Below are 17,274 nucleotides of genomic sequence, written 5' to 3'. Positions count from 1 at the left end.
CCCTTGACGGGTAGCCGAGTGTGGTCTCGAACTCTGGCAGTCTTCCTGCTGAGCCTCCCGAACACTGAGATGACAGGCGTGCACCCCATCATCCAGCTTCATCAGTGTTCAGGAGACGGGGTCTCAGGCTAGCCTCAGACTTGCTGAAGATGACCTTGAACATCAAATCTTCCTGCCTCTACCTCCCCAATGGGCTTATAGGTGTGTGCCACCAAGCTTCACCTTGCTCAGCTTTTTTACTTTAATTTTATTTTGACACTGGGTCTATCTACATAGGCCTGGTTGTCCTTGAACTCAGAGATCCGCCTGCCTCTGCCTCCGGAGTGCTGGGATTAATGTCGTGCGCCACGGTGTCAGCTTCCCGTATTTGTGTTATCCTGTGTTCCGCTTGCCTGTAGGTGAGCGGACTCTACACTGCTCTCTGAGATTAGACAAGGTGAACTAAAGGGATTAAAGGCTGGCTGACCTGAATTCTTTTCTCCTAGAAACGAAACGAAACAAACAAAAACAGGCTAAAGGGGAGCTGGGACCTCCTGTAGATCAGGGTAGAGTTTCCATCTAGTATTTTCTTGGTCCTCAGTTCCACTGCTAGCAACACACACACACACTCAAGCTGAATGAAATCACATCTCTTTTTTAGTTACATGAAAAAAGCGCTGTGCATTTATTTTTTATTCTTTTTCATTATTTTTTTTTTTTTGAGATAGAGTCTCTCTATGTAGTCCTGGCTGCTCTGGAACTCTCCATGTAGACCAGGCTGGCCTCGAACACATAGATCTACCTCTACAGTACTGGGATGAAAGGACATTCGCCCCCATGCCCAGCCCATTGTGCATTTATTAAAACAACATATAACACAAACTCAGTCCTCTCCCCTTGTTTGGGGATGGGCGCTGAAATACAGTACATTGTCCTTTCTAGGCCTTTGAGTGAGACCCAGCCCTCCCACCTCGGAGAGGAAAGTGGGCAGCTCTATTATCTTGACTTCCTTCCCTCTTTGTGATCATATAAAAGTTCTCATACAAAAAGCACCAAATTGGCATACGTATACAAGTATATACAAAAATCACATTTTAAAAACATACAAAATATTTCATTTTGCACCAACGTAGAAAAGTGTCCTGTGACGTTTTGAATACATTTCCAATCGTGTTTCAGCAGCTGCTGGACACAGCGGTGGGGGGTCCTACTCTAGCCCCTGCTCTCTGAGCAGAGAAGACATACTTCCTCATCGTGCCCCCCCAAGGAGCCCCAACCCCTTCCCGAGATGGGCCTGTCACCCGCCCCCTCCCCCCCAGTCTTTGCATTCAGAGGGTGTCTACTCATCCAGCTCCTCACTGGTGTCCTGGAAGAGAAAAAATCAGACACAGGCTCATGGTGAGACACAGACTCAAGAGGACCCAGGGCCTCCAGAGCTATGGTGACAAGTCACACATACCACCTCCCACCTGGGCTCTTTAAACCCAAACTGGAATTTAGCTGTCAGAATTCATGGCTTAGAGCAGTGGTTCTCAACCTTCCTAATGTTGTGACCCTTTAATACACTTCCTCATGTTGTGGTGACCCCCAGCCATTAAATTATTTTTGTTGCTACTTCATAACTGTTATGTTATGTTTGCTACTGTTATAAATTGTAATGTAAATAATCTGTGTTTTCTGATGGTTTTAGGCCAACCCTGTGAAAGGGTCCTTTGACACCCCCTCCCCCAAAAGACCCACAGGCTGAGAACCACTGCCCCGGAGCTAGCCACTTTAGATGGGTTGGAATTTGGTTCTAGTAACTAGGCTTGAACACTAACCAGGTGTAGGGGAGCATGCCTTTAATCCCAGCTCTAAGAGGCCAGCCATTAAAAAACAAACAAACAAACAAACAAAAAAACCCACAGTAGGAGGAAGCAGCAGCAGCTGGGAATTGGCTTGGTGGGTGGGCCCCTACATGACCATGAGGGCCAGAGTTCAGGTCCCAGCACCTTCCCAAAGAAATGCCGATGACCATGGTAGCCCCTGTGATTCCAGAGCTCAGAAGACGGGGAAGGGGACCCCTGAGCAATTTGACTAGCTAGACTAGCAAATCCATGACCCCTGCCTCAGTGAATCTGGTGGGGAGTGATCAAGAAGACCCTTGACATCAGCCTTGGACCTCTGCCTGGACACCCCTAAACACACACATGTGCAAACATGCATATATGCATGCATACCTCAGCTGTACAAAAGAGGGGGGACCAAAATAATGAACACGCGCACACCCTGGGAATGTGTGGCGTAGCACTCCTGCGGCTGAGGGCACAAGGCAGAGAAAGGGAGTTCTTACCTTCTTTCCCCTCTGTGGACACGCCTTCTTCCTGTTCTTCCTCATCGTCAAGAAACTCCTCCTCATCCTCATCTGGAACAAGACCAATTGTTTTAAGATGGGATTGGCTTCTCACAGCAACTATTCGAAGATTGGCCTGGAGGGGACATCTGTACCCGGCTTGAGGCCCCCAGCTCAGAGTCCAGCCTTCATGTGTCCCTTCCCCCACTCCAGATCAGTCCTTTTGGCCCAAGATACCACATCCTTCATCACTGATGTGTCTGTGGCCTCAGGGACGCAGGAGGCACACTTAGGGTTCTGTGCGTCTCAGCGGAACAGACACATCACAAGGAGGAAGCTGGGCAAACATTTCCTGTCCTTCCAGATCAGAGTCCTTGGCTTAAAGGAATCTGCTCAGCCTTTCAAATCAGCTTGGTCAGCATCTCATTCTGTTTACCTCACTCCTCAGTCCACAGAGAGGCAGTCTTGGGGTAGCCTGGTGGGGGGGGGGTTCTGCTCAAGACAGTGTCTCCCAAAGTGCAACCTGGCTCCTCACTTTCTCATCCTGAGATGAGACCTTCAAACTGTCCTAACAGGGTCCCCCCACTCCCTTCCAGGCCCCAGGGAATTACAGAGTCAGCATTTGTCAAGGATGTGTGCAAACCACAAACCAGAGCACCATGGTTTAAGTTTGTAATCCCAGCACTCAGGAAACTGAGGTAGGAGGTTAGCCACAAATTCAAGGACAGCCTGGGCTACATACATAGTGACATCCTGTCTCAAAAAAAAAAAAAAAAAAAAAAAAAAAAAGACAAGTAAAAACTGCAGCCGAACCCCCAGGGTGCGTGCATAAACTGGAATCCAGAGGGCTCGCCGTTTGATTTAAGCTGTAGTTACTGCTCATAATAGTTTCCCCAGAGAATCACTGTGGGCCAGTGCCATGATGTCTTCACATTGTCTCCGGTGTCCTCAGAGAGTCTTGTGAGCCAAATGGCCCGGGTGGGGTTTGCACCTGCTACTTACTAGCTGAGTGGCCTTGCACAAGGGGTTACCCTGTCTATACTTAGTTTCCTAAACTACAAAACGGAGGTGTTGGCAGAACGCCATCCTGGAGTTGATGGAATTCACATCTTGAGGTCAGGATCTCAGTGCTCAGAGCATAAAAAGTCCAAGGAATAAATGAGCCCAGGGCTGGGTGCAATGGGGTAACCTTTAACCCCAGTGCTCGGAGGCAGAGGCAGCGGATCTCTGAGTTCCAGGCCAGCCTGGTCAACTTAGAGAATTCTAGGACAACCAGGGCTCCATAGAGAGACCCTGTCAGAGTTGACTGTGTAAATCTGATGTTTGTAGAGGATCTGCCTACCACTGGGCTCCAAGAGGAATGCTGCCTTTCAAGGATCGAGCACGCATACAAGCCAGTAACATTACCATGTCCTTTACCTGTCCCAAAGTCGATGGCCCTCAGGGCTTCTGCTATGTGTTCTAAATCCAGAGTAAAGTAGTCCATGCTTTCAAAGCCCTGCTCTGTCTTCCCAAGCTGGCAGCCCTTGGAAGCCTCCACAATGCTGTGGGCAGAAAGGCAGGGTAAGGTCTCAGGGCTCCATGCGGGAAGGGACAATTTAGCCTCAGCTCTAAGTGGGTCCCGTCCCAGCCCCACAATCCATCCCTGAAGTGAGAGGGGACGCAGGGGTAGAGAACTTTTCTTCTCCAGGGTCCAGCAGAGTGGATGACCCAAGAAAGTAGGGGACATGAGCTGGGTATGAGCCCCAACCCTAATGCACAGGGTCCCACTAAGTGTCAGAAGCCCTGGGGGGACCTAGGGACTTGGGCGACAGTCCCAGAGACACTAACCTCTTGATGAGTTGCTTGGCACTCTGTAGGGAGAAAGAGCAGGAAGGTTGTTAACATTGCAAGTCCCCGGGGGACATAACATAATGACCTCCTGAGCGTAGACTCCAGGTACCATTCCATGGTGCAGTTGTAACTGGATTCCTGCCCTGAGTTAGAACTTGGGACATTTCTGCTCTGTCTCCAGTTAGCCCAGGTCTTGGCCAGCATGCACCCCAGTATGCTTCCCCTGTCCTGGCAGGAAGCCAGGGTTCTCAGACCCAGCCGCTCTCAATGTCTGAAGTCTCCTGGTTGAGAGTCAGCCAAACCTGCTTTTCAGACCTGTGGTCTGGACAGAGCTGGCCCATGAGAAGAGCCAAAGGCATGTGTTTTGGGTACTGTAGTTTTTTGTGTGTTTTTAGATTTTTATTTGTATGTATGTGTGACTGTGAGTTTATATGCACCACACGTGTGAAGCAGCTCCTGGAGGCCATAAGAGGGTGTCAGACTCCCCTGGAACTGGAATTAGAGGTGGTTGTGAGCTGCCCGACATGAGTGCTGGGAACCTAACTCAGGCCCTCTAAAAGATCAGCAAGTTCTCTGACCCCTGGGCCATCATATCCAGGCCTTCTGGGTTTTGCTGCTGTTGAAAAGATTTATTTACTTTTGTTTGATGTGTATGTATGAGTGCCTGCACATATGTATGTACACCACATATGTGCCTGGTGCCCTTGGATGTCAGAAGTGGGCACTGGGTCCCCTGGAAATGGAGTTATGGATGGTTGTAAGCCACCATGTATGTGCTGGGAACTGAATCCAGATCCATTGCAAGAACAAAAAGTGTTGTTTGTTTGTTTTTGTTCTTTCAGACAGGGTCTCTCTATTATGTAGCTCTGGCTATCCTGGAATTTGCTCTGTAGACCAGGCTGGCCTCAAACTCAGAGATCTGCCTGCCTCTGCTTCCCCGGTGCTGGGACTAAAGATGTGTGCCACAAAAAAAAGTGTTCTTAACCACAGAGCCCTCTTTTTTTTAAATGTGTTTTTGTGTTTGTTTATTTGTTTATTTTGAGACAGAGTCTCACTGTGCAGTCTTGGCTGGCCTGGAGCTCCCTAAATATACCAGGCTAGCCTCAAACTCACAGCGATCCTCCTGCCTCTGTCTGTGTCTCCTTCTGCCTCTGCTTGTGTCTTCTAAGTGCAGGGATCAAAGTCGTGTGCCACTGAGCCTAGCCTGGCATGTCTTATTTTGAGATTTCAACCAAATTGTCCTGGTTTCCCCTCAACCTGTAATCCTCCTGCCTCAGCCTCTCAAGTACTAGGATTCCAGGCATGAGCTACCATGCCTAGTGTCTTACCAAGATTTAAATGGCCTGTTCAAGGGTTAAGAAGAGTATAGTTCAAATCCACCCAACCCGTCCAGGTGCCACTCACCAAGAGGAAGGTGGCCCCTCCAGGCTCGTCCAGGGACTGAATGGCTGTTTCCACAAGCTTGGTGGACTTTTCCAGCTGCTCTCGGTACTGGAGGATCAGGGCCTCGATGAAGCCCAGCTTCTCCTCCTGCTCCTGCGTGATCCGCTGCAGTAGCTCACTCTTCTTCTCATCCAGGATGGCGTAGAGGGCGTCAAACTTCTGGCTCAGCTCCTCCTTCACCTGATGGCTGTTTTCCTGAGGACAGAAATCCTACAGTCTCATCTCATGGGGTCCCAACCCACTTTCTGAGACAAAAGGGCCCAGGGACCTGCAGAGGGAAGAGAGCCTGCCAAGTCCTCATCCCGCAGGAGGCAAAGCTAATGGGAAGTCCATGCCTGCGAGGATGGTGTAACTCAGCGAGACTCTGTCTCAAAAAAGTAAAGTGGTTTTGGCAGTGGACGCTTTCAGAATGGGATACCTACCACTCAGGGGATCACAATGTTCCTCTCCTTCCTACAGTTGCGCCCGCTTGCAGTTAGGATGCTGTTCCCCCCACCCCATCCCCCAGCTCTAACCCTGCCTCAAGAAGAGACCAGATTATTTTTCTTGCTGGAGAAAGGGTCTCACTGTGTAGCCCTGACTTGTCTGGAATTCACTATGTAGACCAGGCTGGCCTAAACTCAGAGATCCACCTGCTTTTGCTTCCTGAGTGCTGGGATTAGAGGTGTGTGCCACTGTGGCCAGGAGAGCAGAATTTTTTTTTTTTTTTTTTTTTTTTTTTTTTTGGTGTTTTGAGACAGGGTTTTTCTGTGTAGCTTTGCGCCTTTCCTGGAACTCACTTGGTAGCCCAGGCTGGCCTCGAACTCACAGAGATCCGCCTGGCTCTGCCTCCCGAGTGCTGGGATTAAAGGCGTGCGCCGCCACCGCCCAGCGAGAGCAGAATTTTGAATGCTCCTCCATGAATGGGAAAGCTTCTTTCTTTTTCTCTTTTCTTTCTCTTCTTCTTCTTCTATTTGTTTGTTTGTTTTAGAGACAGTCTCATGTATCCCAGGCTAGCTTCAAACTTATTATGTATAGGAGGATGACCTTGAATTTCTCTGTTTGCATTCATCTCCCCAATGCTGATATTACAGAGTTGGTATCACGTCTGGCTGGAAGAACTACCTCTGCCTCTACAGTCTTCAGAACCAATAGCCTTCCAAAGGCCATTAGAAATGCAAAATTTCAGCCAGGCACATGCCTGTAATCCCAGCATTCAGCAAATAGAGATAGGAGAATCGGGAGTTCAAGGCCAATCTAGACTACGTAGTAAATGCAAGTTCATCCTGTTCTACAGAAGACCTTATCTCAAAAAATCGAATCAAAGAAAATAAGACAGATAGACAGAAAGAGGGCTGGAGAGATGGCTTAGTGGTTAAGACCACTAAGAGGAACCGGATTCAATTCCCAACACCCACATGGTGACTCACAACCATCTGTAACTCCGGTTCCGAGGGATCCGACTCCCTCTTCTGGCCTCCTTGGGCACTGTACATACATGTGCACAGACACACATGCTGGCAAAATGCCCATATACATTAAAAAATATAATAAGTGAAGAAGTGCGGAATCCTGTTTCGTTCCTGATCCACTGAGTCAGAACCTGAGCTTCCACAGGCTCCGGGGCCAAGTGTGAGCTTTTCAAGGTCCAGGAACCTTGCTCTGCAGCAAAATGATCGATGCTGGAGACATTCAGGGAGTTACTGGTGGGTCCGTGCAGTCCTTTGGGCAGGGTCTGACACAGTTGGCTGTGCTCAGGAGCCATCTGCCGAGTGAGCCGAGGATTGACTGTGCCCCTCTGCCATCTCCACTGGGCACCCGAGGCGCCAAACCCCGACCCATACTCACAACTCATGTCTTGCCCTGAGACAGCTGCACTGGAGGCTTCCCCCTTACCGCTGACAGGGCCCGTCATCACCTCACCGCTGACAGGGCGTCATCACGCTCACCTTGGTCACTCGGCAGGAGTCCTCCAGCTGAGAGATGATCGTCTGTACTCGGTCATTCCCCGCCACCAGCATGGAGATGCAGTTACTCAGTTCGGTCTGGATGGGAGGGGGGAGAGACAGAAATAGACTCAGAGCCGGCTGCTTCTCAGCATCACAGCACTGTGATGTCCCGCCCCCCCCCTCTCCCAGAGAGTCAAAAGTAGGGTTTCCATCCCTCCTTTTGGGGAGCAGTTCAGGCCTAAAGCAGAGACTACTACAGATGCTGTATCCTTTATGGACGGATGAGACTCATATAGAGGAACTGAGCACCCCAAAACACACAGCAAAGTACTGGCAAAGGACAAAGGAAAAACTTTCTTTCTTTTCCTTTTCTTTTTTGAGACAGGGTCTCACTGTGCTGCCCTGGCTGGCCCGGAACTTTCTATGTAGACCAGGCTTGGCCTCATATTCATAGAGATCCACCTGCCTCTATGCCTCATGAGTGCTAAGCTTAAAGGCCTGTGCTGTCATACCCAGCTGCTAGTTTCTGAGAAAAGGAATAGAACTGGAAAGTTCTAGAACAGAAGAGTCCAAGAGCTAAGTGAAATGTGGAGATCAGAGAGTTTAGAAAGGGCCACAGCTCACTACAGAGATTGGAAGCTGGGGTTGCCAAGGCCCAGGAAAGAGTCTCAAATCTGCCTTGTGCTCATGAGAGGCTCAGGTGGAGAGGTCTGGGACCCCAGAGCATCCAGGAGAGGAAGCCATGGCCTGGAAGGGCCTGGTGGCCTGACCCTAGGGTCTGGCCTCCTCCCTGTGGCCACACCCAGGTGTTCTCAAGTGACTCTAAGTATAACCCATGAGCTCAGTCACCTCCCCCAGGGAGGCAACGGCTGCTGTCCCTGTGGCCTGGGAAGTCCCTCCAGAGGGACTATTCCTGAAAGGCCGGCTCAGCACATCCCCAAGGGACAAACCCACCCTCGGAATCATCTGGGCACAGTGGCTGTAGGCAATACCTTCTGTCCCTGGAAGATGTTTTGCAGCGGGGCTACCTCACAGGCCTGGTGGGCCCCGAACACCTTGCACAAGGAGCAAGTAGGGACCTCACATGTGAGGCAGTAGATGTTGATTTTCTCATCTTCATGCTCCTTGCACATCGGGTGGCTGCCTTTCTGCAGGGGCCGACTGAGGAGGAGAAGAATCACAAGTCAGGGATGTCCCCTCTCCGTGTCCCTTCCTATCTCCAAGCACAGGAGGCCACCACATCCAGGAAGCTAATGATATCAAACCTGTTCCCAAACCCCCAGACTCCATTGTTGGAGCTGGCCTGAGTTGGTACAGGGAACCTGGGGAGGGCCCCAGATTTCCAGAGTCAGGTCAGAAGGTGCTAACTTTAGGGGAGAGGCCACAGAGTCCCAGAAATGAATGGACTTGCCCAAGGTCGCCCAGAAGCACAGGCAGGGGAGGCTAGAACGCCTTTGCTCTAATTATAGCTCCATAGCTCTCGGTTGCTGGGGCCTGGGCAACTTATTCCGATGGTAGCCCTTATGTCTATATTTAATCTATCAGACGGTGGCCTTCACCAGGCGGGGAAGCCTGCTTGTTTTTCTTCCCCGCGTCCATAACATACAGTACCTGGCATGGAGACTGGAAATGAAACGCAAGTAGAGAGAAGATGTGAGTGAACACATCCTGAGGGTGTCTGAGGGTTCAGAGGAGGGGGACAGTATGTGCACCCTAAGTCATACAAACAGCACATGGTGCAGGCCAGGGCTGTCCAGAAGCCTAGTGCAAACCTTGACCTATGCTACACAAAGGCTCTCCGGGGCCCAAAATCTCCTTTTTAAATAATTGATTTATTATTATTATTATTGTTGTTGTTGTTGTTGTTGTTGTTGTTTTGTTTTGTTTTTCGAGACAGGGTTTCTCTGCATAGCTTTGCGCCTTTCCTGGAACTCGCTTTGGAGACCAGGCTGGCCTCAAACTCACAGAGATCCGCCTGCCTCTGCCTCCCGAGTGCTGGGATTAAAGGCGTGCTCCACCACCGCCCGGCTCCTTTTTAATTTTAAAAACTGCCTTTATTTATTATGTGTATATGTTGGGCGGTGTGTGTGTGTGTGTGTGTGTGTGTGTGTGTGTGTGTGTGTGTGTATGTGTGTGTGTGCACCACGGCACATGTGTGGAGGTCAGAGGGCAGCCTGAAGGAGTTTGTTCTCTCTACCATGTGGGTTCTGGGGATCGAACTCAGATCCTCAGGCTTGGCGGCAAGCACCTTTACTCACTGAGCTAACTTGCCGGCCCAAGAGTCTTTCTGTCCTAGGATGTCTTTCTCCCTTCATTGCTATCTCTGCTTAGGGTACCTGGCACACTCCTCTCCAGCATCAGTCATTCCCCAGCGTGGACTGGGGTTTTAGAGTAGAAACCGTACCTCCCAAGCGAGGCAGAACTTACATCCGTTTAGGATAAGCAGCCATGTCTACATGACCTCTGACCCCCAGCCCCTAACACGTAAGCATCTCATGAGTCTCAGATAGTGGCTGTCCTCCATCAGGGTCAACCTCTCACCTCGAAGCCACCCTGCATGGCTGTTACACCCCAGACTTTACTGGGGCCCCTTTCCAGGCTGGGTTTTGTTTTCTTCTTGGGGCCCAGGAGCCCCATACTGTGGCTGTGGCGATGGGGGTTTTCCTGGTGCCACTTGCCCCTGTCCCCTAGGGGGGCAGTAGCAGTACAGGGTGTGAAGCAAGATGGAGAGGACTGGCTGCTGGAGAACACCTCCCCTCCCTGGGGGCCAGGTGTCAGGGTCAAACGCTGGCTTGTTTTGTGTGATCTTAGTTCTTCAAGCCTCAGTGTCCCTCAGAGCTGTGCCAACCACGTCAGAATGTGACCTGCAGAGCTCTGAGCAGACCGTGGGTAAGGGCAACTCTCCTTGTCATTTACCTGTTAGGGAAAAGCCTCAAAAAGTCCAGACCCAAGTTCAGGACTCTACAGCAGCGGGCTGTCATTGGTATACTATAAATTGCATTATTATTATTATTATTATTATTATTATTATTATTATTATTATTATTTTGGTTTTTCGAGACAGGGTTTCTCTGTGTAGCTTTGTGCCTTTCCTGGAACTCACTCTGTAGACCAGGCTGGCCTCGAACTCACACAGAGATCTGCCTGCCTCTGCCTCCCGAGTGCTGGGATTAAAGGCTTGTGCCACCGATGCCCGGCGCATTATTATTATCATCATCATCATCATCATCATCATCATCACCATCATTGTCGCCATCATCATCAGACACAGGCATTTGTGGGCTGACAAGATGGATCAGCAGATAAGGAAGGGTACTTGTATTGCAGCAGAGGCCAGAAACCTGAATTTGATCCCTGAATTCATGTAAAGGCAGAAGGAGAAAATGGATTCCACAAAGTCATCCTCTGACCTCCACACATGGGCCATGGTGTGTGTGCACTCACACCCACACCACATACTAATAACAAATAATAAAAATAATTTTAAAATGTATATGCATGTCTTATCTGGGGAAGAGACTGGACAGAGCCTTGTGTTAGAAAGAGTTCTACCACATTTCCAGCCCCTTATTTTTATTATATTATTTTTACTTTCAATCAGGACCTTGCTGAGTGGTCCAGGCAGGCACTGCATTTGCAATGTAGCCTAGGTGAGCCTTGAAATGGAGATCCTCCTGCCTCAGACTCCCAAGGAGCTGGGATCGCAGGCATATGCCACCCACCATGCCTGGGGCTCAGCAATGTCATTTGTAGTGTTGATTCTAGCTACATAAGATGTAATATAACAAAGAAGTTTAGAATATTTACTGTGGAGACTGGAGAGATAGGTGGGCAATTAAGAGAGCTGACTGCTCTTGCAGGGGACCTGGTTGTGGTTCCCAGCACCCCCATGACAGCTCACAACCATCTGTAACCCCAGCTTTAGTTCCACGGGGGTTGTGATGACGATGATATCTTATCAACTTGACTACATCTGGAATTATCTAAAATCCAGATGGCTGGGTTTACCCATAAGGGATTTTTTTTCTTAATTAAATAATTTTAAGTGGGAAGACCCACTTTTAATCCAGTTCTTTTGGGGGGTGTGAAGATCCAGCGCTAATCTGGACCACACCTTCTGCTGGCATCCAATATGAAAGACATGGAGGAAGGAAGCTTGCTCTCTCTCTGCCTGTTTGCTCTGCTCTCACTACCAAGTCCATTCCTTCACTGGCATCAGAGCCGACTTCTTTGGGGTTCCAGCATATACTGAAGACTAAATGAGACACCAGTCTGGTGGGCTGAACAACTGCTGGACTCTTGGACCTTCTGTTGGTAGACAGCCATCATTGGATCCGCTGGACTGCAGCCTGTGAGCCATTCTAATAATCCTGTGTATATATTTATTGTGTAAATTCTGTCCCTTCAAGAACCCTGACTAATATATGGACCCAGTACCCTATTTTGGCCTCCACAGACACCACACACACACACACACACACACACACACACACACACACACACACACGGAGGGGGAAAAATATTCACCACGGAGTCAGTTACACCCTCTCATCTTCACCACGTGCTAGTCTAATCCGAGCCTTCATGCTAACACAGGGATGAGATGGCCTTGTCATATCTCAGTGAGACTAGACAGGAAATGCATGGAGGAGCTGAGGACAGCACCCACATACAGTCAGGGCTCCATGAATGGCTAATATTTCAGATCTTACTGTCTGTTCCCTTCACTGAGTCTGGCTACACGGGCTGGACTTGAACTCTGTTCTCCTGCCTCAGCCCTCCTGGTGCTCTGATTACAGATGTGCTCCATCTTCACTGGTCTGGTGAAGGTTTCAGGCTATGAGGTCAGTGGACCAGGAGTCTTGTTGGGATGTTCTTCACTGATGCTGTGGGTCCCAGCACCCAGGGCCAGGGTTTCCTGTATTCTTAGCAGGTTCTACCATCAAACCCCAGTCAGGATCACCCAGGAGCTGTGTCTCTTTCCAGTTGGTGCCCAGTACTGCACACCCCTGCCATCCACAAATTCTGCCCAGATCATTCCTGTCCTAACTGGTCAACTTTGGGTAACTGATCAAAACTATTATTACTGTTGTTGTTGTTACTATTATTACTGAGGAGGAGGGAGACAGGGTCTCATTCTGTAGGCTGTGTTGGCCTGGAACTCACATTAATCCTCCTGTCCCTGCCTCTCAAGAGCTGGGAACACGTGAGTCACCACAGCTGACTTCCCTTGTTGGAGCCTCATTTCCTTGTTTCCTTCTCTACACAGGGATAATCGCGAAGGACGGAGCAGTCTTGGTGCCTGACCCCTGCCGTCACATGGACCACTTGGCTGCATTCTCCCCAGGTGCTTCCTTGGCCATAGGTTCTCTCTCTCTCTCTCTCTCTCTCTCTCTCTCTCTCTCTCTCTCTCTCTCTCTCTCTCTCTCTCAAAGATTTATTTATTATATACAGTGTTCTGTCTGCACGTATCCCTGCCTGTCAGAAGAGGGCACCAGATCTCATTACAGATGGTTATGAGTCACCATGTGGTGGCTGGGAACTGAACTCAGGACCTCAGGAAGAGCAGCCAGTGCTCTTAACCTCTGAGCCGTCTCTCCAGCCCTTTCTCTCCCTTAAGCACACACCCACACTCATGCTCTGTTCTCGGGACTCTCTTTCATGCCCCCAGTATGCCAAGAGCTGAGGTTCTGTCTGAGGTAGAGGGTGTTGGCTCTCTGTACTGATGAATGTGGGGAGTGTAATCTCCTGGGGGAGTGGCTGGGGCAGGAGGCTGGGCTGTTCAGCTGCACACTGACCTGGAGCACTCCTGCTTGTAGATGTCAATGATGTTCTCCACCAGTAGATTCCTCTGCAGGCCATACACGCCATGCCGGTCCATGATCACCTCATGACGGCACGAGGGGCAGCGGAAACGGCCTCCGGACATGGACACTGAGCCACCTCGGTTGGTCCAGTAGGGATTCGCAGCCTGCAGACAGCCAAGGCAACGATGAGGCTGGAGTTTCTTCTCTCTCTGGTCTCCAGATCCCCTTTCCCTCACTACCCCAAACAGACCAGCCCAACCAAAGGACACAGGCTCCTGGTCTTGACCTAGAACCAGCCCACCCACGTGGTGGAGTGCCTTGATTGAAGCATTCAAACAGTCAAGAGGTTCAGTGTCAGCCAACGTTAAGTTCAAGTCGTGTGACTTTAGGCAAGCAACTATATCTCTCTATGCCTCAGTTTACCACTGGTATCACAGGCCTTAGAATTGGAGCCAGCTCCTAGGATTGTTAAGGAAATTGGTGAAAAAGCATTTTTGGCTTTTTGGTTTTGTTTTTGAGGCAGGGTCTTGTTTCTCAAACTCATTAGTTAGCACAGACTGGCCTCAGACTCTTAGCAATCCTCCTGCCTCAGCTTCCCGAATGCTGGGATTATTGGCATGTGCAGGTACATCAGACTTTCAAAGACTGTTTTCTGTAGTGGCTCAGGGCCCTTGAGTGCGGTCACAACTATTTCCTTTCCACCTCAGGAAGATGGCGTCCCTTCTGCCCCTGTGTAGGAGCAGACAGCCTCTGAGGATGCTGCTGTGGCCATGTGCCTCTTGGCACCCTCCTTCCAAATCTCTAGGCCCCCTGCCACCCTGGAGCTGGCTCCTGCCCCAGGGCCTGGTTTCTCTCTCCTCTCTGCCAGCCTCCCCTCTTATCACTTAGGCATTTGACCCTTGACTAGAGAGTCAACAGTGAGCCACCCAGGCAGAGCAGGGAGCTGTGGGCAGCTCGGGGACTCAATAGGGCATCATGGAAAAGGACCAGGGCAGCTCCCCTTTCCCCTTAGCCCCCTGCCCCCCATCCCTAGCCCTTCCCAGAGGTCTCTGCATAGCTTCACACTGGAGCGAGCAAGACCCTGACTGAGAGAGAGAGGAATCTGAGAAGCCGTCCTGGGGGGGCGGCAGCGACAGCGCGGGGGGGGGGGGGGGGGGCTTCCAGGTCCTGGCCCTGCTTAGTGCTGACCTGGAAGATGTCGTTGGCACACTTCCGGCAGAGGTTGTGCTGGCAAGGCAAGATGACCACAGGCTTGGTAAACATCTCCAGGCAGATGGGGCAGATCAGCTGCTTCTCCAGGTTCTCCATGGCGTTCCCATCCGGAATCAGGCTAGATTTATAATCCATATTGCTTTGAGAGAGGGCTGTCTCTTCCACGTGTGTCCCACTGAGTGGAAATGGAGGGCTTGCCTTTGTCCCCAAGCTCAATCGAATCCTTTTTGTCGTCTCCTGGCGTCCGACTTCTGTCTTGGTCTGAGGCCCCTCTGATATTTATAGCTGTACCTCAGTCACATGGAGGGGACCAGCTGAGCATTCCGAAGCCGGGCTGCTGGCGGGGCTTGAGTTTCCTCCAGGCCTCAAAGATTTGGCCCTCTCAGATCACATGCCGGGATGAGCAATCACTGTTCCCCTGGGATGGGGGTCGTAAACAAGAACAGACTGTTCAGGTTGGGGGGGGGGGTACCTGAGTTTCCTGCAGAAGCTGGTCTCCACCCCCCACTCCACCCCCCACCCCACCCTGCCTCCAGTCAACTGGGGGTGAGGGAAAGGGCCCTGGAGAAAGGGTCCCTGTCATTCAAGGGGTTGACAGTCAGTTCCCCTTCTGGATCCCTGAGCAGCTGTACAATATGGGCTTAGGGTGGCCCCCTCTGTGAGCCTTCCTTCCTGCCTCGGACTCTAGCCAAGCATTTCGATCGTGTCTGTAGAGTCCTGTGCTGGGGAGCCCACCCTGATATCCCTCAGCCACTTACTGTACTTCATGCTAACAGGGCTTTCTTGAGGGCTGGTGGGGTGGTTCAGTGGGTAAAGGTGCCCCCTGACAACCTGTGTTCACGTGTCTGTGTGTTTTCTCTACACTGAGATGCTCACAGCCCAGGAAGGAGACGAGACAAGCGTTCTCCCTGTGCCTCGGAACCCTGGGCCCCGACACTTGGAAGTCTGCCAGAGGCTCCCCTGGGCTTTGCATACATGGTCGTTCTTGGGCCCCAGGAAGAACTGGAGGCTGTGGAATATATGGATCTCTGGAGACAGGAACGATTAGAGCCCTGAGGGGAGATCTAGTGATCTGCAGGCCTCTATTCCCAGCTTCTCAGGAGGCGGAGGCAGAAGAATCAGAAGTTCAAGACCATCCTGGGCTATATAGTGATGTCGTGTCTCAGAATAAAAGAAGGGCCAGGAGGTGGTGGCACACAACTTTAACCCCAGCACTCGAGAGGCAGAGGCAGGTGGATTTCTGTGAATTCAAGGCCAGCCTGGTCTACAGAGCAGATGCCAGAGCAGCCAGAGCTACACAGAGAAACAATGTCTTGAACAACCCCCCCCCCCCAAAAAAAAAGGTAGTCCAAACGAGTTCCCTTCTGGGAAAAAAAAGGTAAAACAGGGCATGTGGGGAGGGGTGGAGTGGGGTGGGGGGGACATGTACATGTCTGTAACTCCAGTACCTAGAAGGCAGAGGCAGGAGGATGGGGATTTCAAAACCAGCCTGGGCTATATGAAACCCTATCTCAAAATCAAATGCTGTCACCACACACCCCTAGTTACCACCAAGACCCTTTACCACAAACCACACCACCCCAAAAGAAAATGTATAAAAATGTGTTTTTAAAAGTAAAAAGATGGGCCCAGCGCCGGCGGCGGTAATGGTGTATGCCTTTAATCCCAGGATCCGGAGGCAGAAGCAGGAGGATCTCTGTGAGTTCAAGGCCGGCCTGGTCTACAGAGTGACCAAGACAGCCTCCAAAGCTACACAGAGAAACCCTGTCTCAAAAAAAAAAAGAAAAAGAAAAAGAAAAAGAAAAGAAAAGAAAAAAAAAGAAAAAAGAAAAGAAAGTAAAAAAATGGAACAGAAGACCAGAGTTCAGTTCCTAACATCCACACAGTGGCTCACAACTGTTATTCCAGTTCCAGGGGTCCTAGCACCCTCTTCTGGCCTGCGTGGGCATTGCATACCTATGATGCACATACATACACGCAGGCAAAACACTCATATACATAAAAATAAAATAAATTAATCTTTTAAAATAGGGGCTGGAGAGACAGCTCAGCAGTTAAGAGCACTGGTTACTCTTCCAGGGGACACAGGTCCAAATCCCAGCACCCGCATGGCAGCTCACAGTTTCAAGGAATCTGAGCCTTCCTCTGGATGCAGGGGATGCACAGACCTACACTCAGGCAAAACACCACACAGAACAAAAATAAATAATTTTAAAGGTAAAAGAGGGCGGAGGAGAACTTAATGATAAAGCATTTGCCTAGCATGTGGGATGAGGATTGGATTCCATTCTCCATAAATCACCCCCCTCTCCTCAAAAAATAAAAATCTGGGGCCAGTCTCAGGAGAGGGTAGATGAGGAGGAGGGACCAGTCCCAACCAGATTACAGGCCTGGTGGTTCAGGCAGGAGGACCGCTGTGAGTTCAGGTCAGCCTGGGCTGTGGTGGGAAGACACGCCAGGTTTTTCGGGTCTGGTGGTTCCTCTCGTTCCAGGCACCGTGCTAAGCACCCTCTTGCCTTCTACAGTTCATCTCCTGGACAGTCTACAGTGCAAGAGCCGCCGCGTCCCCATTCAATGCCACAGGCGAGTCAGGCACAGAGAGGCAAAGTGACCTGTGTGAAGCCACACAGCAGGGGGCTCTGAGACACAGGCCAGTGTGAGCCTCTGGTGTCTCTATGGAGGTGTTGGAACAAGTTGGGCCATCTGAGGGGGAAATGATGAGAACTCAGAAGAGGCGTTC

At 50.5% G+C, this 17,274-nt stretch overlaps 1 protein-coding gene across 1 annotated transcript; it reads right to left on the bottom strand.

Moving 5' to 3' along the window:
* Positions 1-819: 819 nt before the first annotated feature.
* Trim63 (tripartite motif containing 63) lies at positions 820-14,801 on the bottom strand. Its single transcript, XM_028888207.2, has 9 exons — positions 14,511-14,801; positions 13,314-13,486; positions 8,508-8,676; positions 7,516-7,611; positions 5,549-5,782; positions 4,142-4,164; positions 3,731-3,855; positions 2,312-2,383; positions 820-1,345 (listed from the first exon to the last, which is right to left on the bottom strand). Exons 1-9 carry the CDS (start codon positions 14,667-14,669, stop codon positions 1,335-1,337), a joined length of 1,062 nt encoding a protein of 353 aa, XP_028744040.1. The 5' UTR covers positions 14,670-14,801; the 3' UTR covers positions 820-1,334.
* Positions 14,802-17,274: the final 2,473 nt, after the last annotated feature.

Source organism: Peromyscus leucopus, chromosome 2, assembly GCF_004664715.2.
Source record: "Peromyscus leucopus breed LL Stock chromosome 2, UCI_PerLeu_2.1, whole genome shotgun sequence".
NCBI classification, from domain to species: Eukaryota; Metazoa; Chordata; class Mammalia; order Rodentia; family Cricetidae; genus Peromyscus; species Peromyscus leucopus.
This window is presented reverse-complemented; position numbering and strand designations above follow the sequence as displayed.

Bases quoted from the DNA above. Each gene is read 5' to 3' on its own strand.
- Trim63 (XM_028888207.2), bottom strand. From the start codon at position 14,669: ATGGATTATAAATCTAGCCTGATTCCGGATGGGAACGCCATGGAGAAC. The intron at 5,783-7,515 runs GTGAGCGTGATG...TTCTGTCCTCAG, and splicing joins ACTCCTGCCGAGTGACCAAG to GAAAACAGCCATCAGGTGAA. The intron at 4,165-5,548 runs GTGAGTGGCACC...TTCTCCCTACAG, and splicing joins GAGGGGCCACCTTCCTCTTG to AGTGCCAAGCAACTCATCAA.